We start from the raw sequence: 3,075 nt of genomic DNA, 5'->3' as shown, positions 1-3,075 counted from the left end.
TGACAAGTAAGTAATTTGGATTTGAGTGAGAGGGTGTTGTGCTAAGACACCAGCTTCACTTTCTCCTCGGAAACCTTCTGGGTCCAGTGGTCAGATATGAATCAAATGACTGGAGATGGTCCTGGTTGTGAAGAAATCAGGGTTAAGTGACTTGCCCAAGGTCACACAGCTAGTTAGTATGAAAAGTCTCAAGGCAGATTTAAGCTCAGATTCTCCTGACACAGGACTGGTGCTCTATGCACTTTTCAGAGTGTACAAAATACATAAAATGTCTTATTTTTCTTTTCATCACCCTCATATAAATACTCGAGTTAGCTCTGGATTGATGACCAAGGTGAAGATCTCTTATGTATAATGACTTTCTCTTTGGTTCTCTGATAAATCATGTTGAGAGGAGGGTATGAAGAGACATTCTCAAAGACTGGAAAACCCAAATATTTGTTAAAGGACATGCCTGTTTCAGTCTCCTTGGAAATGTTCTTATTCACAACTGATATAATGTGATGAACCTATAGGTGATTGGAATGATTAGGGAAAGCATATGATATTACCTTCCCTCCTGACTTTAGTTAGAACACTAGTTTCAAGGAATGAGCAATCCCTCAAAAGTCATGTTGACAAGACTAAGAAGGTAGCCACTGAGCAGAGCTTCTTTGATTCAAAATTGCCCCCCTTCATGTCTAACAATGGCCTATTGATCCCATAGGACTTGAAATATTTCACCTACTTTTCCCTAAGAGATCCCTCTGATCTGAATCTATACATGCAATCTACCATGTTCAGTCATGGGGCAGCCTCTCCCTTAATACGAGGAGGACTAGGTGAGTTTTTCACACCTTTTTACTTATTAATAATCTCTATTCCCTACTTGTACCCTAGGGGAAATTGTACATATGGTTTAAGATTAGGGTCACCTCTAGGAGTTCCCCAAGTATGTGGAGTAGAAAGGTGCTCAATAAAAAATAAGAATTAGGTATGAGACAGACATTTATTTTCTATCCAGAAAAGAAATTCTGAAAGACAAAAAAGATGCTCAGAAGGGTATATTGACACAAGAATGATACTTAAAACCATCTAACCATGGCAGTGTTTGAGACTGTTTAGGCATTTTACATTTCACTTCAGCTCTGCATTATCCAAACAGCACCTGATACTTCTGCTAGTACAGTGGCTAATATAGGGATGGTCCTTTTGTTAGTAGCCATCCTCTCCAAGAGCAGCGGAGTTGTTGCTGAAAGCTTCCCTCTTATCATCCAACTTTGACCAAAGGGACATAGGACATCTAGATTTCTTAGCAAGGTCACCTTTGAACCTGGATTTGTTCATCACAAGAGATGTAGCCATCCAATCAGGAAAGAAGAAAAGGTAGGCTGGGTACCAGATGGTATACTCACTTGGTTGAGTATTAGTTGACTTGTGGTCAAAGTTGCCATGATGTAGAGATGGAAAAGGACCAGTTCCTTTCCATCTCTTATTGAAAGTCTCAGAGTTACTTGTTGAAGGATCAGAGGAAGAGAAAGAAAGAAAGAAGGAAATTTGCCTCCCTTAGAGGTTATGACAGGCCCAGGTGATCTGAGTGTTACTATTGATCAATATAAAAGGGCTTACTGCAGGATAACATAGGGACAGAATGATGACAACATGTATAACCCAATGTTTAGTTTCTTCAGAATATGCCATCTGAATACTTAAAGGGGAGCTGATTGAGGTGAAACACACAAAGAATATCATCAATAGCAGGATGGCTTTGGTGGCTCTAGTCTCTGGGGATGACTTGGGGGACATGCTGCTTCCATGAATGTACTGGACTCTCTGGTGGTGTTTGTACAGGATAAGTACTATGTAGCTGCTGGTAATGGCCATGAGACCCACAAACACACCATCATAAACAGACTTCCAGATTGCAATTTTTATACTATTTATGGCATGCAAGTTCAGAGAGCTAGACCAAATATTCCATCTCCCTTTGCTGCTGTTTCTTGAGCAGGTCACATATATAGGAATGAAGATAGTTATCAGTAGATTGAGAATCCAGCAGAGGAAACAACAGGGGAGCGTGTATTTGGGGGCTCTAGCCTTGAACTCTGCCCACATGGGGCTATAGGGACTGATGGTGATGGCCTGGGAGACACTTAGAAGGCAAGAGCTACAGAGGGAAAGACCCCGGGCTACTTGCATCAGATAATTTAGAATTTTAACCTCATTACAACCTAGGAAGGACTTCAACAACCAGACCTGTATTATCTTAGGAACTCCTCCAAAGAAAAGCAGCATGGAATTGGAAAAGGCTATGTGGACGACAATCGTATTTATAGGTCTTGTCCTGCGACGAGGGATAGATTTATAGCCATATAGGTAAAGAAGGAAAGAGTTACTCAGGATTCCAAGCACTATCAGGTTCAGATAGACAATCCCCAAGACTTCTTTGTGAGAAATCATTTCTCAGATGTTTCAGATGTGCTGTTTGACCTGGCAATGTGACCTGGCAAGAAACATAGGAGATTCTGACTATTCCAAACCCAGTTTCTCAATAAAATTCCATCTTTTCTTTATCAATTAGATAAAGACTGAGGGGAGAGAAGATTTCAAATTTGTGTCCATAAGAAAATTTTCTATCAATCCCATCAGTGAAAATTATTTATTGAACACATTTTTCATATAATAAAATAACAACTTTGGTAAGGAGATAGTACAAATATTTCTACTCCTATTTTACACACATAGAAACTGAGACTTCTTGATTCCAAATCCTTTGCTTTTCCTACTACATTTCATATATTAGCACTTTTCAAGGCATTGTGGGATATATGGAGGGAATATAAACCAAGTTCTCTGACTCTGATATAAAGCAAAAGTATCAATAAAACTTATTTAAAAATCAAAATCAAAAATCATGAAAGTGAATAAGATACTTGAACTGGGGTAGAGAACCTCCAGTCTGCTGACTGTATTGGTTTGGTGAAACCAAGGTAACCACAGGCAGGACTTGAAATTCAATAAATATGATAATTTTTAGGGGTGAATTAATTAAATATTTGACCATATAACCAGCAAATGATGTAATAATTTTCCAAA

General features: G+C 38.9%; 1 protein-coding gene across 1 annotated transcript; it reads right to left on the bottom strand.

Moving 5' to 3' along the window:
* Positions 1–1,545: 1,545 nt before the first annotated feature.
* Positions 1,546–2,439, bottom strand: LOC141519692 (vomeronasal type-1 receptor 3-like). Its single transcript, XM_074231859.1, has one exon. The coding sequence runs from the start codon at positions 2,437–2,439 to the stop codon at positions 1,546–1,548; it is 894 nt and encodes a 297-aa protein (XP_074087960.1).
* Positions 2,440–3,075: the final 636 nt, after the last annotated feature.

Source organism: Macrotis lagotis, chromosome 3 (assembly GCF_037893015.1).
Source record: "Macrotis lagotis isolate mMagLag1 chromosome 3, bilby.v1.9.chrom.fasta, whole genome shotgun sequence".
In the NCBI taxonomy this organism is placed as follows: Eukaryota; Metazoa; Chordata; class Mammalia; order Peramelemorphia; family Peramelidae; genus Macrotis; species Macrotis lagotis.
Note: the sequence above shows the minus strand (reverse complement) of the source record. Positions and strands in the feature narration are given on the sequence as shown.